This window comes from Bos taurus, chromosome 5 (assembly GCF_002263795.3).
Source record: "Bos taurus isolate L1 Dominette 01449 registration number 42190680 breed Hereford chromosome 5, ARS-UCD2.0, whole genome shotgun sequence".
Classification (NCBI taxonomy): domain Eukaryota; kingdom Metazoa; phylum Chordata; class Mammalia; order Artiodactyla; family Bovidae; genus Bos; species Bos taurus.
In genome coordinates, this window is record NC_037332.1 from 42,748,375 (window position 1) to 42,769,554 (window position 21,180).

The 21,180-nt window shown below is 39.1% G+C and overlaps 1 protein-coding gene across 4 annotated transcripts in view; it reads left to right on the forward strand.

Moving 5' to 3' along the window:
- PTPRR (protein tyrosine phosphatase receptor type R) overlaps positions 1 to 21,180 on the forward strand; it is a 273,204-nt gene that overhangs the window by 136,851 nt on the left and 115,173 nt on the right. For 3 of the 4 annotated variants that reach the window (XM_059886567.1, NM_001113261.1, XM_010805080.4), the window contains 2 exon segments: positions 12,172 to 12,285; positions 16,534 to 16,689. In XM_059886567.1, coding sequence (XP_059742550.1) covers positions 12,172 to 12,285; positions 16,534 to 16,689 — 270 coding nt within the window. 4 annotated transcript variants of the gene reach the window in all.

Consider the following 21,180-nt stretch of genomic DNA (forward strand, 5'->3'; position numbering starts at 1 on the left):
ATCACAATTCTTACTGCATTCAGTGGTCAGATGTCTCCTCCGTCTTTTCAGAAAAGCTGCGTGAATGGAGCGGTCATGGCTGTGATGATTAGAGTTCATCCTGACGGGGTTGAATGTAGAAACCTGAATTAGTCTGACCTCATTTTTCAGGCAACATTCGTCTGAGCATTGGGCTTTTGTCTGTAGAGTTTCTGCCTGGCCTTGATTCTAGCCATTTTCCATTCAAGCTTTTGGTTACTGTGCCTGCCTGTAGCATAAGAGATGCTGAAGGACAGGGAGAAGAAGTAACAACAGAGGGGAGATTGAAAGACAACACAGGAATAAGAATAATGGAGAAGAAATAATAATCAGTACAAGGTAGAAAACATTATCAGGGGAGTTGAATATGGAAATTTCTGTTGACTGGAGCATATAATAATGAGACTTGAAAATTCTGTTAAAAGCAAGTAACTTGCTATTATATTTGTTTACTGTACTCAGAGTAATATCTATTTGTGGATAAATCGTGATTTTTCTCCTGTCTCCAAAGAACTTTGTGTTAAAACTGTATTTTCTTCTATCTTACCCATAGATGTGTCTGTGACTTTACGAGACAGCAAAAGAGACACTGATGTATAGAACAGTCTTATGGACTCTGTTGCAGAGGGAGAGGGTGGGAAGATTTGGGAGAATGGCATTGAAACATGTATAATATCATGTATGAAACGAGTTGCCAGTCCAGGTTCGATGCACGATACTGGATGCTTGGGGCTAGTGCACTGGGACGACCCAGAGGGATGGTATGGGGAGGGAGGAGGGAGGAGAGTTCAGGATGGGGAACACATTGTATACCTGTGGTGGATTCATTTTGATATTTGGCAAAACTAATACAATTTGTAAAGTTTAAAAATAAAATAAAATTAAAAAAAAAAGAAATAGGTCATAAACCTGACCACAACAACAACAACAAAAAAATATTGTTAAGAATTTGCTGAATGACAAAAAAAAAATTTTTTTTTCTAAGTCTAAACAGACACCAAGTCACAAAGTATAGGAATGATAGTATCATAAAAGTATATGAAGTGTTATTTTGTGATTTTTGGAAGCCTCATCTCCTCCATTGACTCAGAAAAGTCAAGACCTTCACCATTTCATGATTTTTTAAAATAGCTTATTTAACTTTAAGCAAAGTTTATGGAGCACATTTTATCTATCAGTTTTAGCTGTTTTATGTTTGATAACAGGTGATCTTCAAAAGCCCTGTGAAAAGTATGCCATTAACAATCGATTTGACAGATGAGGAAACTGAGGCTCAGAGAGAGTTAGTAATTTGACCAAGGTCACTCAGCCCAGGATATATCAAAGTCTGTCTTACTAACCATGCTCTTAACTATTATATTATACTGTGGCAAAGTTTTCTTATTTGGTATTTGCTTACCTGTGTGCAACTTCCAAACTCACAATTATTTTAAGTCATATTCATTCTCTCTAGCTATTAGAAAACCGAGTACTCCAGAGCTTTTAAATGTGTGAGAACGTAATTCGAGAAGCTCTTGAATATCTCCCTGGTCCACAAGGTCTTTCCTTTCTAAATAAGAATTTAGATACATTTTCTCACTCTCTACCAATTTTCATTTAGCTCCTTCATGAATTGCTTTAACTAATTAGCTAATCAGATGTTTTAGCAGCCCATAGCTCTAACAGAGTCTAGGATGTGAGAAACTCATGAAGCTGGCACTGTAATTGTTTTCAAAATCTCACAAAACATTACTCTGCCTAAAAGTAGCATTGGCATGTCATGTGTTAAAAGAGGTAGCTCATCACAGTGTAGAGATCTTAATAAGAAAGATTAAGTCACATGATGCATGATTGCTGTAGTATAAAGGTCAAAATTCTTACCACCTGAAGGGAAAAGATTTTTCTATTTACCATCTTGTCTTCTTTGTTCTCAAAAAGAAACTGGCCTTGGTGTTTTGCCTGTTTTTTTCAGTATCCAATCACATCTTAACATCCCAGCTTCCCTACCAAAGTCTCAGTATACACTCATAACACACTAACTTTAGTTTATGAGTATCAAATTGTACTAACCCTTAAAAACTCATTAAGGGACCCTTTAGGACAAAAGAGGGCTTCCCTGATGGCTCAGCAGTAAAGAATCTGCCTGCAGTTCAGGAGATGCAAGAGACTCGGGTTCTATCCCTGAGTCGGGAAGATCCCCTGAAGGAGAAAATGGCAACCCACTCCAGTATTCTAGCCTGAAGAGCCCATGGACAGAGGAGCCCAGTGGGCTATAGTCCAAAGAATTGCAAAGAGTTGGACATAACCGAGCAACTGAACACAGATACCTAGGACAAAAGAAAGTCTGTGGGATTGTACCCCAGTGGTCCCGCACTTTCAAATAAGTTCCAGTGAGGATTCACTTGGCCTCCCAATGGACCGTGGACCACATTTTGAGATTCATTACTTGAAGGTCACCAATTATTTCTCATCAACAAATCCAAGAACCTTTCCTTGGTCTGCATTTTTCTTAACCTTCAGCAGCATCCAGCAGTATTGACAAACCTCTTTCACAAACTGCTCTTGACTCCACAGCACCATATACTTGATTTTCCTTGAACCCTGCCACCCCTGTAAATATCCATGCTGAAATCAAGGCCAACTAACAAAAACAGTGGTTGAGCCTTTTTGCCTTTTGTGGGTGTGGGCAACGGGGTGCAATGTAATGTCTAGCTTTGGTGCACCATGTATTGGTGTTTGAGGGGGACAAGAAATAGCATCTCCCTTCTCCTGCCTGAGGAAGACAGAGGAAACAGACCTGTGAAGATACAAAATGTAATTTTATTGCTGATGGAGCTGCTGGACTGTGAGTTAGGAGCATGACAGTATACTTCCCTGCCTGCCTCTCCTTCTGTAGCAGATTCACCCACCAGCCACAAGAGTACTGGGCAACTGGGGCCTCTGGAAGGGACAGAGTCTTCCCAACTCACTTTACTATTTGCAAAGAGTATACCAGGTTGTATTTACAGGTAAGCAGACCCCAAAAGGAAGTACAGAGCTACATATGCCCCAGTGTCTCATTCCAAGTGCACCAATTACATATCACTTACCCTCCCCTGGGGAGACTGAGGAGGGGAGGAACCAGGAATATTATATATTTGAGATGCCACCATACAGAATAAAACATCAGGGTTGGGGAATAGTGTTTCCTCCTAACATTATGGGAAGAGAAAAGGCATAGAGACATGGCAGTTATAGCATCACGTTAAAATGGATACATATTTGTATGAGTATATATTAGATATATAATATATATTAGATTACATATTAGATATGCACATATATATGTGATATATGTGCATATTACATTATATTACCTACATGTTAGAAAAAAGCTAACACTAAAACACCACAAGCTTTATTTCAGGGTGATGGAATAAACTATTATGAATAATATTTATTTCTTTTTCCTAGTTCTTTTAAGTTTCTAATCTCCTATCATGAGCATATTTAGTTTTTATAATTAGAAAGATAAAATTTAAAACTCTTCAAATTAGTCACAAGAAATATACACACTGATTAAGTGCTGTTTACAAACAGTATAACACACAACTCAGGAAGCTGATATTGATTTTGTGCGTTAGAAACAAGTTTCAAAGAATTGGTTAGATGAAATAAACTGATTCTTCCCCCTCCTGAATGGTGCAGTAGTCAAAGTGTGTGTGCGTGTGTGCGTGTGTGTGTGTGTGTGTGCGTGCGTGTGTGCTTGTGCGCGTGTGCACGTGAAAATCAAAGCCCACCAGGCTCCGCTCTCCATGGGATTCTCTAGGCAAGACTACTGGAGTGGGTTGCCATTTCCTACTCCAGGGGATCTTACCGATCCGGGAATCGATTCTGTCTCTAATGTCTCCTGTTTGGGCAGGTGGGTTCTTTACCACTAGCACCACCTGGGAAGCCCCGACATTGAAGCCCCACCCAATTACAGTTTTCGACCTTTGAACAATGTGAAGATTAGCTGAACCGACCCCAGTGTTCAGTTGCAAATCCAAATGTAACTTTACAGTCGGCCCTCCATACCTGAGGTTCTGCATCCTTGGATTCAACCAACCCTTGCTTTGTGTAGTGCTGTGGTGCATATCCAGTGAAAGAAATGAGTGTCTAAGTGGACCCATAACTTTCAAGTGAGTACTACTCATGGGCCAAGCATAGTAACTACACAATGTTGAGTGTGATGGGTTACATATTCCTTCACTTCACAAAGAGTTATTAAACACCTACCAAGTGCCAGGCACTATTCCAGGTCCTGAGGATATAACAGAGAACCAGAAAGGCAAGTTTCCACGAGGGCAGTGCTCACGTTTTAGTGAATGCATGCATACTAGGTCGCTTCACTCATGTCCAACTCTGCGACTTTATGGACGGCAGCCCGCCAAGCTCCTCTGTTCATGGGATTCTCCAGGCAAGATTACTGGAGCGGGTTGCCATGCCTCCTCCAGGCTCATTTTAGTGAAGGGAGGTATATAATAAGCAAACAAACAAACAAAAAAAGAAGCAAGAAACTACAAGATAGTGAGGAATGCTATCCGGAAAATAAAGCAAGGTGATGTGATAGGGATTGGCCAGGTGGGACAACCCCTCTGAGGAGACGACACTTAACTGAGAGCAGAAAGATCAGAAGGACCCACCATATAGTGCTGTTGAATGACTATCCAGTGGGCAGGCAGATGCCATGGCCATGATGCGGGAATGAGCACAGCTTGTTGAGGAGCTGGAAAAAAGGGTGGAGTGACTTGAGGGAGAGATATGAGATGAAATTTAGAAGGAACGGGAGCCAAATAAAGTAAAGCCTGGTAAGCCATGTAATTGAATTTAATTCTAAATGTAATAGAAAGTCATTGGAGGATGTTAAAAAAGAAAGGAAGCTGAGCTCTTTGGGAAAAAATAGATTTAAAAATGGATAGAGAAGATTAGGAAACTATAAACGAAATTTTGTGCCGTTTCCTGTCTGAAACAGTTAAGAGAGAACGTATCTTATCTGAAGCATCGCAAAGAATACACTGACAGAACTCAGAAGATAAATGAAGATAATAATAAAACATACTTTACAGAATCAAAATCACACTAGAAACCAAATAATTAGATTAGATTCTATTGAAAACACATAAAAACACAGAATAGACCTGAGAAATTTTCGATGAACTAAAGATAAAGAAGTGGTAAGAGAAAACAAGTACATAAAGTGGTTAAAAAGAAAGAATATAAAATTGTATAATTAGTATCCTTAAAGTTGAACCAAAAAATATTTAGAAGAAAGATCATTCGGATGTGTAATAGGAAGAAATACTTCTGAAACAAGACATCTGGGATGTGTAGACATCAAGAGCATACTATGTTGCAAAAACTATCAAATCAAAGAAACATCCTGGTGAAACTTTTTAACTTTAAAAAATAAAGATTACTATGAGATTGCAGGCAGAAAAGCAAATTATCTACAAGACAGGCTGGCCTCAGGCCAGAGCATTTTTCACAGCAATTTTCAATGCCAAGAGGCATTGGAATAACAGCAGCAGAGTTCAAAGGCAAGAAATAAAAATGGGGATTGAATCAAGAAGTTAATATTCAGCCAAGTTGTAATTTATTGTTAAAGGCACCATAACTACATTTTCAAACACATAACATGGGAGGAAACATAGCGCTTATGAAGCCTGCTTTAAAGAACCTACTTGATAATGAAATACGGCTAAGTAAGAGATACATCAAAATAAAGAATTCAGGAATGGTATGCCCTTCTAAAAAAGAGCTGATAATGATCTTGACTATGAATATGTAACTAACACTATAGAGCCTTAAAATTTTTAATTACAGAATATATTCGTTAGTGTAAATAATGCTAAAACAATCCCAAGGGCTTCCCTGGTGGCTCAGATGGTAAAGGGTCTGCCTACAATGCAGAAGACTGGGGTTTGATCCCTGGATCGGGAAGATCCCCTGGAGAAGGAAATGGCAATCCACTCCAGTACTATTGCCTGGAAAATCCCATGGACAGAGGAGCCTGGTAGGCTACAGTCCATGGGGTCGCAAAGAGTTGGACACGACTGAGCGACTTCACTTCACTAATGCAATAGAAGTTTGTTTTTAACTCATGTTGCTGTTTAACAAGTGTTGGATGGGACCCCTGCTTCATGCAGTGATCAGGTCCTATGCATCTTCTTTTGTATGGCTCCATAATTTTATTACAGTCTTCAGAGTCATGCTGGACCCATACAGCTTATAGACAGGGAAGAGAGAGGGTAGAGAAGACTGCCTCAGACTGAAAATGTCACTTCACTTTAATTTACATTAATTGGTGAGCACTATTGCATGGCTCCACCGAGATATAAATGGGCTAAGATACCAGGAGGAAACAATAGGTTTAGTGAGTAGTCTCTATTACATAAAAACATAAATATCATCAAATATAACAATACAAAAATAATAATGTAATTATAAAAACTGGAAAATGGTAATTGATGGGAAGAGATGTACATTTCCTCACTTTTCATAGCAGCAATTAATAAATATTTGTTGAAGTTTTCAAATCAAGAAATAAAGATTTAAATATATTATCATGCAATATGTATATTATGAACATAGGCACCTGAAGAAAAAAAATTTAGAATGACCAAAAAAGAAAAAAAAAAAAAAACCACTTAACAAAGGACAGAAAACTAAGGAGGTATAGAAACAAATTTTAAAAGATAGCATAACATAAAACACATTTAGATCTACTAAGCCACTTCAGTCGTGTCCAACTCTATGCAACCCCATAGACGGCAGCCCACCAGGCTCCCTTGTTCCTGGGATTCTCCAGGCAAGAACACTGGAGTGGGTTGCCATTTCCTTCTCCAATGCAGGAAAGTGAAAAGTGAAAGTGAAGTCGCTCAGTCATGTCTGAGTCTTTGCAACCCCATGGACTGCAGCCTACCAGGCTCCTCCATCCATGGGATTTTCCAGGCAAGAGTACTGGAGTGGGGTGCCATTTAGATCTATTAAAATAATAAAGTCAAAAAGATCAGCTAAACTATAGTAAGAAATTATTAGGTGAGACTCAAAATATTATATTTAATGACAATATATATTGTAAATACAGAAGTATATTTGGATATATTTAATAAATTAAATATATGTTAAGTGGAATAAAGCAAGCTATGGACAATATGTGTATTTTAACCATATTTGTATTTAATAATAATAAACATGGTATATAATAAATATACATTATTTTACATTCTATACACATAGAAAATATTTGCAAGAGTACACAAGAAATAGCAATGTTGTGTCTGAGGATTGGAATGAAAAGTTAGGAGAAGGAAAGCATGCTTCCATTTTTTACTCTATATCTTTCTGTAACTTAAAATTTTTGTAATATGAATTTTTATTATTAAAATGTAAACAAAAATAACTAAAGTTCAACATAGAATACTGTCAGAGAACTGAAAGATGCAAGCAAAGGGAAGGGAAAGAGAGGTCATGGAAATCCGGCAGCATTATATTTTATTAAATATGGAAAGAGAAGTAAATTTGGTTGTGGATGAGGAGAGGGAAAAAGTTAAGTTCAGTTTGAGTAACCTTGTGTTTGACGCATAAATGGAACAATCAGGTGGAAGGCTGCAGGTGTAGGACTCTAAGAAAGGTGGGAGCATGAAATATGGAAATAAAAATGGTTAGTGTGTAAGTGACAGTAGAGGACAGCTCAGGGAGTTAGAAGAAGGGGTTGAGTGATGGTATAAATTCCTCCAATAGGTCAGGGTTTTCTTCTCTGTTCAGAGACAGAGAAACTTTTGCTTTTGTTCTTGGGAATCACTTGACATTCCAACTGCTGGTCAAAAAGGGAAAACTCCTTGCCAAGAATGAGCTTAGAGATCCTGCGGAGCAGTGAGCACACATTAAAGTTAGAAAGGGGAGAGTGGAGTCTTCCTGACAGGCTTGGTCCTAAAGGAAGCTGGGATCATTTGTGGCTGTTGGGAATTGAAACTGGACTTCTTTGAGGGCTTTGAGGACATCTCTTTGGCCCTCCTCTCCCTATTAGGGTCATCGGAGAAGGAAATGGCAACCCACTCCAGCGTTCTTGCCTGGAGAATCCCAGGGACGCAGAGCCTGGTGGGCTGCCGTCTGTGGGGTCGCACAGATTCGGACACGACTGAAGCGACTTAGCAGCAGCAGCAGCAGCAGGTGTGCTCCTGACTCTTACTGGGGGTGATCAGATGACAGACCAAGCTGCCTAATAGCTTCAAGAGGTGACGAACATTTAGAAAACCGACCCCCCCAGGCAAAAATAATTCAACTGCCCTTTAAATATAAATAACTAAAAGCCAGCCACATACTTACAACTTAAACATAATGCTGGTACATAAATTCAGGTGCTGCATTTTAATCAGTTTCCTCAAATTGATTTATATCTAAGACTCATAGGCTTCATATGCTTTAGTAGACTGTCTAGTGACCAAAGAAAGAAAGTCATATTACACAGGGGTATTTCCTTTGTGGGAAGAAGTAGACCTGGGGGAGGGGACATGGGTCCCAGATCAAAGGAACTGACTCAGGAATCTCTTTGCAAGGCGGAAGCCCAATAAATTTAATACAAATAGAGCTTGAAATCTTTGAATTTTTACCATGTTCAATTTTTTATATGTTTAGATATTAATAATATCAATAATAATACTCAGTTGTTTGGGATAGTAACTCTATTTGCATCATTCATTACTGTGAAATGGCTTAACATTTGCACTTGAAAAGAGCATGGTAATTTCTTTTAAACTTAAAATTTTCAGTCATTTGTATGTTAAATAATAGAAATGACCAAATGGGTTTAGAATAAGACTGAAATATATCTTGCACTGTTATATGGTAACTTTGAAGTTGTGACACTGTTATTGTCATGGAAATTTATATTCTGTCATAGCTGTTATGATCTAACAGAATAGGATGAGAAAAAGCTGTGTGTTTCTAGCATCTCTCCAGAAGGAAGAAGTAACATATATTCTCTTATTATAAGAAGTCATATTTCTTTTCCCTGAAATAAAATTTTCATTTTGCCTAGAACCCTTTCTTTTCCTCAAATTGTAATTGTATATAATGTCAGGCATGTATTAGGCTTTCCGATACATCTTTATTGTTGTTGTTTATACTGTATTTTAGCATTACTGTTTCATGGTGAATAGTCAGAAATACATGCATGTGCTCTGAGATCAGTTCAGCTTTTCACAGGCAAGCAGAGAACTGAGGTAAATTATTCAAATATTTGATCCAATGAACCAGATGATTGGAGTTTTAACCAGTTACTTCAACTCACTTCTTCATTTTAGTTAGGGAGTCTAAAATTTCTGTTTCAAAGGCACAGTTTTACCTTCTTGGAACGTTGCCATCTTGAGTGATTTTAAATCTTGAGTTCCCATTTCACATCCATTTGCCATTTCAATCTGAGAAACTTTAATACTGTTTCCACAGTTACAAGCCTCAAGTTAATCATGGCCCTGGGAATTGAGCTCTCAAGTGTGTACCCAACCCCCTTGGCTTGCAGTTCTCAGCATAGACTGTTGGCTCCAAATCATGCCCATGGGAATCAAGGGCTGTGCCTGCTTGCTCACCCTGCCTGACAAACACTGTTGGTGAGCCAGAAGTCGGTGGTTCCTCATCAGTGTTTGCAGTAACAGAGGAACCCATCTCTGGGCTTTCCAAAGGAAGGGGAGTAAACAGTCTCCAATACAAGGTCCAATATCTATTGGCAGCTTCCACAGCTTTGCAGAGCTGAAAGTAAGCTGTTAGATAAAAGGAAGTCTCTGTTTCTCAGAGCCACCAGATGGATTTAGTTTTTCTAATCTTTTGGATTTTCCATAAAGCATGTTTTCATAAAATATAAAGTGTGCTTAAAAGTATTAGTTTTTTCTCATTACTGCATTTCTATATCCTACTCATCCTTCAGTTTTACTTTCTGCATCAAAGTGTGTGCATTCAGTCACTCAGTCATGTCCGACTCTTTGTGACCCCATGGACTGTAGCCTGCCAGGCTTCTCTGTCCATAGGATTCTCCAGGCAAGAATACTGTAGTGGGTTGCCATTTCCTCCTCCATGGGATCTTTCCCACCCAGGGATCAGACCCGCATCTCTTGTGTCTCCTGCATTGGCAGGTGGATTCTTTACTACTGTGCCACCTGGGAAGCCACTGCATCAAAGTATATTTTTGTATATAGGAAACATTTTTAAACCATAGAAAAGCACAGAGAATAACATAACAAACAACTGTGAATCATTGAATGGCTTTCGTTTGATTTTTTTTTAAGTGTTACTGATGGCATTAATGTAGCTTTCCTGCATACTCCCAGCAAAATTCTCCTTTTCCCCTCCCCAGAAGCAAGTTGTACCTTATAGTTGGGGTTTTGGATAGAGTTTTTCAATAGTTCTTCCCTTTTCTGGATTTCTGGTTTTTTTCCAGGAGTCTTCCAGCTACCTAACATGACCAAGCTCTATGGCCCCTGCCCCTATGCATGTGTTAAAAGACTCTAAGGTGCAAAAGCAGTACAGACTTCAGCTGGGTGTACATTTTGATTGGAAACCATTATACTTCTTCTGACCTCACCCACTCCCTTTGATTTCTGTGTATGTGTGTGCGTGTATGCTCAGCTGTGTCTGACTATTTGCAACCCCATAGACTATAACCTGATGTGAAGAGCTAACTCATTTGAAAAGACCCTGATGCTGGGAAAGATTGAGGGCAGGAGGAGATGGGGACGACAGAGGATGAGATGGCTGGATGGCATCATCCATTGAGTAATGGACATGGGTTTGGGTGGACTCCGGGGGTTGGTGATGGACAGGGAGGCCTGGCGTGCTGCAGTTCATGGGGTCGCAAAGAGTTAGACACGACTGAGCAACTGAACTGAACTGAACTGAGACTATAACCTACCAGGCTCCTCTGTCCATGGAATTCTCCAGGCAAAAATACTAGAATGGGTTGCCATTTCCACCTCCAAGGATCTTACTGACCCAGAGATTGAATCTACGTCTCCTGCATCTCCCGCATTGGGCAGGCACGGTCTTTACCACTGCACCACCTGTAGCAATGAGTATTTGGTCCAGTTTCCAATCACTTATTTTGTACCAACTTTATGTATAGAGAAGTTACTATTTCCTAACAAAGCTATAAATTATTGAAGCAGTATTAATTCTTCTTCCACAGCAAACTGGGAGAAGGTCCTCTAAGAGTTCTTACACTCCAGTAGATCACACTTAAAGCCAATCGCTTAGTCACAAAAGTGTGTACATAGACCTGCACCTCACTTTATAGAACAGATGGTATTGCAGTCATCTAACAGTTACCATTAATCTTCTATGGTCAAATCAGGGAATTAAGCGTTATAAAATAAGAAATGCCTAAAGGTTTAGTTTCCCCACTTTGCAAAGCATCTATTTCAAGTGATTATGATGCATTTTTGAAAATACATAGTTAACTAATTTTGAATGTATTAACAGCACCCATGGCTTAAATTAAGGATGTAGTATTAATTGCATACCTTGGTTTACATTTTAGGAATTTTTAAATAGTTAGTTGTCTTTTTCCAAAGCTATTTGAAAATTAAGAGTGCTTGCCCAAGCAATTGAATAAGAATTATTTACCTTAGACTGAATTATCAGTTCCATTGATTTCTTTACCAGAGTTTGAAAACGCATCATTGCAGCTCATTCTTTTGCCTTGCACTGGCGGCAAATTGCTCTATAGAGAAACTGCCAAGTCTGGTGTTATGGAACTTACACAGAATCTTCCTCTCTGTGACTGTGTGTGAACACAAATTAAAGATGTCCTCTGGCTTGGATTACTGAAATGTACTTGGCTGCATGTTCCATTCTATCATCTGGACTTAAAGCAAAATAAATCAGTACACGTTTCAGTGAAATTCTTTGTGAATTGATCATTCATATGAACTCTTGATTATAACTAGACAAATCGCATTGTTATACAATGTACCATCTTCTTAACTAACACCATTTAAAATTTCACGTAAAATGTCCCTATAATTTTATCTCCATTAAAAATGAAATAAAGCACCACGACTGTGAATTTCTTAGAGTCACAGGAATTTTTGTGGTCAGTCATCCATCAGGAACTGAATGTTGAAAATCAAAGATTTACTATAATTTGAATTTTTTATTTTCCAGACACTGCAAATGGATGTAAACAGGCTGAACATAACCTTGCTTCGGATATTTCGCCAAGGAGTAGCTGCAGCTTTAGGACTCTTACCCCAGCAAGTGCATATCAATCGCCTCATTGTAAGATACCTACATTTTGCATTTCCAGAGTATAAGCTTTGATCTTTATTGCAGGGCTCAAGAATAATGAACAATAATAAAGAACACCCATGCTGTAGTTTTATGGCCCATGAACCAAATCTGGCATAACACTTGTTTTTGTCAAAGAAGTTTTATTGTAACAAACCATACCCATTTGTTTACATATTGTCTAAGGTTTCTTTCATGCTACAATGGCAGAGCTGAGTATTTGTAACAGATCGTCTGTCTAAATTGAAAGTTAAAATATTTGTTATCTGGTCCATTAAAAAAAATGTTTGTCAACTTTCTCATAGTTCAGCACTAGCTACCCTGGTAGGTATAAATAGAAAGGCCCTGAATACCTGTCTCACCAACCTGACACTCCTCCCAAAATATTCTCCCTAAGACAGAAATGTTTTCTATCAGGTAAGACTCTGTCTCCAGACAGCATCTATTAAAATCCCTTTAGGTATAAGAGGATGAAGGATAGTGAACACATAGGCAGAGGATTTTGAATAAAGAGTGAGTAAGAACCATCCTTAAGGACAGCAGTCCAAGGAAAATGCAAGCATAGTCTTGAAAAGTCAAGGGAAAACTTGGATGGGTAATTGAAGTGGGACGAAGTAAGCCCAAAGGATCTTTTCCATTAGGCCCACTTTAGACCTATCAATCACCCATATCCTTTCCTTTCCTCCTCTCCTCAGTATTTAGGGACCTTGATATCATCCAACTACATGTTCCCATCTGTACTTGAAGGTGGGTGTGAGCAAACGCAAAGAAAGGCAGATTAAAATATTATGATTTTCTCTTTGTAAAAAGCATATTATCAAAGCTTCCTGTGAAAAGGGACTTTGGAATAATCTTTTACAGTTTTAAAGTTGTTCTTCATTTCTGCTGCCTTAGAAACTCAAGCAAGGACTTCTCATTCTCCTTGCCCTAAATTCTTAGGCTCCTGCTCGGGCTCAGTTTTATACTGCATCAATATCTGCATTTCCACGTATGGAGAAGAATTTGCTTTTAATTTTGGTTTAGAATTGTTATTTCTTTTCCTTTTTCCTGTGTGCCAGGTGAATTACTTTCATCCCCATAATAACTTTTATTCTGTGAGTCAGCTAATCTCTGGGACTAAGACTTTTTAAAAAACAAAGTTTTTAACAATGCCATAGAAGAAGAAATACAGCATTTCCCATTATCTTGAAAGAAGTTATTTGTATCCAGAGTGTACCTTACTCAAGTGAGAAGTGAGGTATTATAGATGTCTTAGATCTAGATTTTATATATATATATGTACTTAGATATCTTAGATATACTTTTATATGTGTAGATTTAAAGAGTATAATGGCTCTTTGAAAGGATAAAAGAGGGGTTTGCCACACCTAGAGAGGGATATGCATATCTTCAGAGAATGTTAGCAGCATTTATGCATGTCTGTGTCTAAGAGTAGTTTTTGTAATAGTTTGAGTTATGATGGAAGAGGGTGTTTGCTATGACCAGTGCATTCTCTTGGCAAAACTCTATTAGTCTTTGCCCTGCTTCATTCCGTATTCCAAGGCCAAATTTGCCTGTTACTCCAGGTGTTTCTTCACTTCCTACTTTTGCATTCCAGTCCCCTAGAATGAAAAGGACATCTTTTTTGGGTGTTAGTTCTAAAAGGTCTTGTAGGTCTTCATAGAACCGTTCAACTTCAGCTTCTTCAGTGTTACTGATTGGGGCATAGACTTGGATTACTGTGATATTGAACGGTTTGCCTTGGAAATGAACAGAGATCATTCTGTCATTTTTGAGATTGCATCCAAGTACTGCATTTCGGACTGTTTTGTTGACCATGATGGCTACTCCATTTCTTCTAAGGGATTCCTGCCCACAGTAGTAGATATAATGGTCATCTGAGTTAAATTCACCCATTCCAATCCATTTTAGTGCGTTGATTCCTAGAATGTCGACATTCACTCTTGCCATCTCCTTTTTGACCAATTCCAATTTGCCTTGATTCACGGACCTGACATTCCAGGTTCCTATGCAATATTGCTCTTTACAGCATCAGAACTTGCTTCTATCACCAGTCACATCCACAGCTGGGTATTGTTTTTGCTTTGGCTCCATCCCTTCATTCTTTCTGGAGTTATTTCTCCACTGATCTCCAGTAGCATATTGGGCACCTACTGACCTGGGGAGTTCTTTCAGTATCCTATCATTTTGCCTTTTCATACTGTTCATGGGGTTCTCAAGGCAAGAATACTGAAGTGGTTTGCCATTCCCTTCTCCAGTGGACCACATTCTGTCAGCCCTCTCCACCATGACCTGCCCATCTTGGGTGGCCCCATGGGCATGGCTTAGTTTCATTGAGTTAGACAAGGCTGTGGTCCTAGTGTGATTAGATTGACTAGTTTTCTGTGAGTATGGTTTCAGTGTGTCTGCCCTCTGATGCCCTCTTGCAATATCTACCATCTTACTTGGGTTTCTCTTACCTTGGGCGTGGGGTATCTCTTCATGGCTGTTCCAGCAAAGCGCAGCCACTGCTCCTTACCTTGGACGAGGGGTATCTGCTCACCGCCGCCCCTCCTGACCTTGAACATGGAATAGCTCCTCTAGGCCCTCCTGCACCTGTGCAGTCACCGCTCCTTGGACATGGGGTTGCTCCTCCCAGCCACCGCCCCTGGCCTCGTGCACTGGGTAGCTCCTCCCAGCCGCCGCCCCTGATGCTTCTGAACTGTGGTGTTGGAGAAGACTCTTGAGAGTCCCTTGGACTGCAAGGAGATCCAACCAGTCCATTCTGAAGTAGATCAGCCCTGGGTGTTCTTTGGAAGGAATGATGCTAAAGCTGAAACTCCAGTACTTTGGCCACCTCATATGAAGAGTTGACTCATTGGAAAATACTCTGATGCTGGGAGGGATTGGGGGCAGGAGGAGAAGGGGACGACAGAGGATGAGATGGCTGGATGGCATCACTGACTCGATGGACGTGAGTCTGAGTGATCTCTGGGAGTTGGTGATGGACAGGGAGGTCTGGAGTGCTGCGATTCATGGGGTCGACTGAACTGAACTGAGTTATGATGGCACCTGAGGAAGCACAGTATAGTGATTAAGAGCAAGTGCTGTGGAGATAGACCCAGAATTCTATTTCATTTCCAGTTTGGCCATGTCCCAGCTCTATGACCTAAGGCAGGTTCCTTAGGTTCTTTCATTTACAACATGAAATGACCATAATACCTCTGTCCTGGAGGTAACAGCTTTAAGGCACAGGGGAACATGACAAGTACAAAACAAGGGTCTCTCCCTACTGTCGTTGCTATTAGATCATAAACTATTTGAATTATTATCCACATCTTTCACATCAGCATTATGTGATATCCAGTTGTTTTCTGTTGTTTCTGCAAACACAGAAACATTTTTTCCTGGATTGCTAGCTGTCCTCCATTTTATACCTGACTGAACGTCTGATAAATTGCATTCAAAGAAAATATTCTTTAAAAAAAAGAAAGTTTTCTAGCAAGATAAAACCCTGTGTACTGAAAAGAAAAGCTAACCACAATTTTCTTTGTAAGTGTTTTGTGTAAGTTGTGAAAGAGAATCTATCAGTGACAGCATCATTTTGTGTAGCGTTTGTTTTTTATGGGTGTGTGGCACATCAGCCATTTATGGTAAGAAGTCCTCTCACCCTGCCTCAGCAAATGAGGTCAGACTAATAGGAAAGTAACATGATATCATTGCATAACACATGCATTTCTACCGAACAATAGATCTTTAGAGTGTGACATATTTAAGGTGAAAAACAGGATCAGGGAAGTAAGTTCAAAGACAGCATCACCTTCCTTAGTTAGTTCAGTCTTCACATTAATGCAAGTTATAAGATGGGGTGATGATGTCAAATAATTGGACTGTTAAATCAGATTTTGCTTAGTTCATTCAATTTTAAAATACTTCTTTAAACACAATTTCTCAGGAAACATCTGAACAATGTATCTCAAAAATTATAGTATGAATAGAAAATAAACCAGCATCTAGTGAAATATAAAATTAGAAAACTAGACATGTTAACTCATTGAAAGAAGGCCATTTGAAGATTTGGGACTTTGGGCTGGTAATTTTAAGTGTACAAGAGAATACTTAATAAAAGTGATCTCCAAGATACCATTTAGGACTCTAAGGTTCTGGTTTTCTTTAATATTTCTAGAGGAAAAGCAAAAAATATTTTCCAAATTTGCTTCACATGTCTACTAACATATACAAATAATCTGCTTTTACTAGGAAAAGAAGAACAGTGTTGAACTATTTGTGTCTCCCATAAATCGGAAAGCAGGATTTTCTGATGCTCTGCCATCTGAAGAAGTGCTGCGTTCACTCAATATCAATGTTTTGCATCAGAGTTTATCCCAGTTTGGAATTACAGATGTCTCCCCTGAGGTAGGTTGTTGCGTGGAATATTTCATTTAAAATTTGCACAGTTAGTGTGACACAACCCAATTCTAGGAGACTTTGAGATGAAAGCTGTTGATTGTGTGTTAACTGATAATATAAAAATCTCCCTGAGGGTCAAAATTCTCTTCGCTCTGTGTATTTTTATTCCTTAAGGAAGTTCATTTTCATATCAAAGTTTCACTTTTTGACACTTTCTTCTCCAGTCTTTATGGCCTTATAATTTATTTTGACTTATTCAACAAAATGTCCAGAAGAAAAGTCATTTAGATATATTTGTCAATTGATTGCTTATTACTGAGCTGTTCCAAAAAACACCCTGATATCTTTCCTCCTCGACAGTTTTGCTTCTCATTGTTTTTGCCATCAAATGGTCAATTTTTCCCCACTATTAAGTGAAAGTCACTCAGTTGTGTCTGACTCTTTGCGACCCCTTGGAATTCTAAATAAAATAAATTTATTTATTTTAGGCTGTGCTGGGTCTTTGTTACTGGACATGGGCTTTCTCTAGTTGCAATGCCTGGACCTGTCATTGCGGTGGCTTCTCTTTTTGGGGAACACAGGCTCTACGTACATGGGCTTCAGCAGCTGTGGCTTATGGGCTCTAGAGCGCAGGCTCGGTAGTTGCCGTGCACAGGCTTAGTTGCCCCAAAGTATACGGATCTTCTCAGACCAGGGGTCAAACCTTTGTGCCTTACACTGGCAGTCAGATTCTTAACTACTGAACTACCAGGGAAGCCCACATGTATGTGAAAGTGAAGTGAAAGTCATTCAGTCGTGTCCAACTCTTTGCAACCCCATGGACTGTATAGTCCATGGAATTCTCTAGGCTGGAATACTGGAGTGGGCAGCCTTTCCCTTCAGGTCTCCCGCATTGCAGGCAGATTCTTTACCAGCTGAGTCACAAGGGAAGCCCAGGAATACTGGAGTGGGTGGCCTATCCCTTCTCCAGTGGATCTTCCCAACCCAGGAATCGAACCGGGGTCTCCTGCATTGCAGGCGGATTTTTTACCAACTATCAGGGAAGCCTACCTTGAAATTAATATGAAATGTGGTTTTTCAATTGGTGAGAAACCCAGTCTTTAGAACTATGAATATTTCCTTTACAGTGTTTTCTAAATTTGGCACTTTTCAGATTTCCCCTACCACCTCCACCATTTTCATTCCTAAATAAACCCAGTCTCATTTTTACTTCACCTTGCTGTGTCCCACTCTTAACAAACTTGCTAGAATAAACATCATCCCAAATAAACATAATTAAATTCACAGAATCATAGAATTAGACCTTGAGAGAACACATGTGGACATTTCAAAGATACAGAGAGTAAGGCCCATAGAAATTAAGTGATTTCATCAAGATGACAAAGCAAGTGAAGTATTAAGCAGTATTTAGCATCTAGACATCTTATTCCTAGTCTATCTCCCTTGGCAGTGAAGCATACCCCCTCTCATTATACCAAATGTCAGGTGTGGTATAAAAAGCTTTGTTACAAGATTGAGTTTGAATCCCAAAGCCAGCATTTAAAATGTGTGTGTGTGACCTTGGGTAATTTAGTCTCTGTGAAATTCAGTCTGTCTTTACCTAGCATCAGCCTCTCTGAGACTCAGATTCTTCATATCCTACATGAGTATAGAGAAAGAAAAAAGAAAGAAAGAAAGGAGGGAGGAGGAAGAAAGGAAAAGGAAACAAAAGAAAACAGAAAAGAAAAAATTGGGTATAGTCCTCATCTTATAAACTTGAAATAAGAATAAAATTTTAAAATATAAGAAAGTACATGGAAGTCATCACACAGTAGATACTGAACAAATATAATTTGAATGCAGAATGAAAATGTATTTCATCACTGAACCATGACTGTAACAACAACCTCCAGCTGGTCTCCCTGCATTTAGTGTTGTTTTCTTCCCTGCTCTCTCCACCACCAACCCCAACACATACACACACACACACACACACACACACACACACACAGTGTTTTCTTTCTTGCCACCAGACTAATCATCCTAAAAGCAAATCCGGCCATGCCCTCCTAATGTCCTGATTCTCTGTCGGCTTCCTAAATCCTGCGGGATCAAGTCTGAATTTCTTACTGTGATATATGGTTCTTTGTGTACAGAGCTTTATTATTGTTGAACAACACTCTTTTTGGTTTACGCTTCAGCAAATCCAAACTTAATAGGCACCAGGACACCGCACACCATTTCTTCTCTCCATGGGCTTGTGTGCATGTTGATACGTCTACACATATTTCATGTTTCAAGATCAGTCTACTGTATGGTGCAGCCTTCCCTTGTGCCTCCACAGGCACAGCTGCTGGCTTTGTGTTCTCATTGCGTTTAGTACCAAGACATATCCCCTGTTGGCCTGCAGGGCCATCTCTACACTGTTGTTCCTTGAGAGCATGTGCCATTTCATCTTCTGTGTGTATCCAGTGCCTTCATTCAGGGCCTGGCGTACAGTGGGTGTAAAAATAGCCAAGAACTGGGCTAGGTGGTGTCCAAAGTCAGAAAAATAAATGCATAAGCAAACAAACACACAAATAAAATATGATTTTTGCTTTTGGTGAGTTCTATTCATAACGGGTTGACAAGCAGATAAGGAGAATACAGGGCTACAAAAACATAACCGTACTGTGCTGTGGGGGTTTTTAGAAAGAAGAAGACACTTCATACTTCAGAGAGACCAGGAGAAGGAATCAACATGAGCTCAAACACCCAGACCCCTCCCCAGCCCTCGCACGTGACCCTGAAGAGGCTCCCTTTTATACATCAAACCAAACTCCATGCCCGTAGTCCAGGCCGCTCACAGACTGACTTGTACACATTTTGCTCTGAACAACTCATCTCTAAAATTTAAAAAAGACCATTAGATTAATTTATACCACTACCCATCCTGGGTTGGAAAGATCCCCTAGAGTAGGACATGGCATCCTGCTCCAGTGTTCTTGCCTGGAGAATCCTGTGGACAGAGGAGTCTGGTGGGCTACAGTCCATGGGGTTGCAAAGAGTCAGACACGACTGAGCACGCGCGCGCACCCACACACACACACACACACACACACACCCATAAGCTTTCAGTGAATAAGTGTGTTTCTTTTTGGTGCTTTATTCTGCATTTAAATGACATTCTGAAGGCTTTAGGAATATGGCAGCTTAGTGAGTCATCTAGATTTCTGAACCAAGGGAAGCTCACCATACCAAAAATTAGTTAAAGTCAAATATTTGAGGTGCAACACACCTCAGGCTGGTGAAGGCAAGCAGTCTAGCCTGAATGCCTGTCACAGAACTGTCAACTGTTAGTAGACCTCAAGCCTGTACTGCATTTGAATAATGAAAGTGTATTTGATGATCAAAATATGATATTGTCTGAAAGAATTGTGGGAGTCTAACAATCTAGGAAATCTAGAATATGGGAATTTTTATATTACAGGAGACTAGGATGTGTTTTAATTGGATATAAGGAACATTTCATCAAGGACTGGGGGATTGTTGCAGCCTTTTCTTCTGGCACTTCTAGAATGGGCCCAATGATACCCTCTGACCAGAAGCTCTAACTGCAGCCAGGAGAGAGCCATCTTCAGTGTTCACAGGCCCTTGCTGGGAGCTTCAGACACAAACAGTCCAAGAGGCTCTGCAAGAGCATTTGTTGATAGTTCTTTAAGCTGATAGGTATTCTGCGAATTTCCCCACTTCTTTATTCATCGTTGTGGTTCAAGTGTAATAAACAGCTTAAGCCTCAACCCATTCTTTCACGTTTCTAATCCCCAAATTATAGCCCTGTTATGGTAACGTGGTTACTACCAGAACAAAAAAAAGGAATACTGGTATTTGGGGTTTTCATCCTTTGCATTGATTACAGAACATGATGAATGCTGTCTTGAAGCATCCATTTTTACACTTTTATTAATTACTTCCAGGGAAGGATGTGTTTTTTTGTTGTTGCCATTTATTTATTTGTTTGATTTTATTTAAATCAGAAATGACCCTTGGGAAACATAGACAAATATCAAATAGAATTCCTCTCACTTATTCATCTGTGTTTATTTCGAATTTAAGTTTCTTGAGTGACAAAGACATTTTTCTTTTATATATTTTCATATGATACTTATAACATTGTAGGACCTCAAGTATTGTTTAAAGATGTTCATAAAGATTGAAAACCAGACTTACTCTTTCCTAATAAGTTAAATAAAATTAAATTCAGGGAAATAAAATTAAATTCATTATTTTAGTTTCTATTTTTAAATGTGTTTATAAATTAATTAACTGTCTATTGAAGCAGTACATTCTGCATTGATAGTGAAAAAAATGATTTAAGATTTTGTTGTTATTCAATTGCAAATTACCCTAGTTTCACATGTCTTATATTTCAAAGGAGAATGTTATCTTCTTTAAATAAAAAGTCAAGGTAATGACTGATACCTTCTTGGAATGTTTATAAAGAGAAAAAATCATACCAAATAAATACAAAACCTAATT